Source organism: Nestor notabilis, unplaced genomic scaffold (genome assembly GCF_000696875.1).
Source record: "Nestor notabilis isolate BGI_N333 unplaced genomic scaffold, ASM69687v1 scaffold23592, whole genome shotgun sequence".
Lineage (NCBI taxonomy): Eukaryota > Metazoa > Chordata > Aves > Psittaciformes > Psittacidae > Nestor > Nestor notabilis.
In genome coordinates this window covers 6,260-6,902 of record NW_009919035.1, presented here as the reverse complement: position 1 = coordinate 6,902, position 643 = coordinate 6,260, and the positions used below count along the sequence as shown (strand labels likewise).

The window sequence follows — 643 nt, the reverse complement described above, 5'->3', positions numbered from 1 at the left end:
CCGGCCCCCAGCCATTATCACTGCAGACCCCCATGGGTGCTGGCTCACAGGACGTACCTCCTCCAGCAGGCGCGGGTCCAGGCAGTCTCCATCATCATTGAATAGCATGTCCCAGCTCTCCTCAGCACCCAGGCTGGCCTGGTTTGGGGTTCCAGTGCTGGTGCTGGTCTGCCCTTCCTTTGGGGAGCTGCTGTGGAGACCTCTCTCCTCCTCCTTGGACTCCTCGCTGCACTGGTGCTGCTGTGGCAAGCCTGTGTCCTCATCTGCCCCTGCTGGCTCCTCAGCCCAGGCTGCAGGTGAGAGTTCCTCTACACCACGGCACAGCAGCTCCAGGGGGGGCTCCTGGCTCTCTGAGGGTGCCCCATCCCATGATCCACTTGCCGGCTCCTCGCTAGCCCCCAGCTGGCCACTCGCAGCCACAGTGCTGCAGTCTGTGCAGGCAGAAGGGCTGCCCACTCCCTCCCCAGCAGGCACCGGGTCTCTCTCCCCACTGGGATGCCCAGCACAAGCAGTGCTCTCCTTCTTGCTGGGTGGGAGCTGGGATGGGCTGCCCATGCCCTGCCCCAGGCTGCTCTTTCCTGGAAGTACTGGTGCATTGTCCATGCCAACCCTTGAGCACCCGCGTTCGCAGCTGGCTCCCGGT

The 643-nt window shown here is 64.4% G+C and overlaps 1 protein-coding gene across 1 annotated transcript in view; it reads right to left on the bottom strand.

Annotated features, from left to right (window-relative positions):
• The window catches only part of R3HCC1L (R3H domain and coiled-coil containing 1-like), a 5,265-nt gene extending 4,662 nt beyond the window's left edge, over positions 1–603 (bottom strand). Inside the window, exon 1 of the mRNA XM_010010045.1 lies at positions 49–603. Coding sequence (XP_010008347.1) covers positions 49–603 — 555 coding nt within the window. The remainder of the gene's footprint in view (positions 1–48) is intronic.
• Between the last annotated feature and the right edge of the window lie 40 nt (positions 604–643).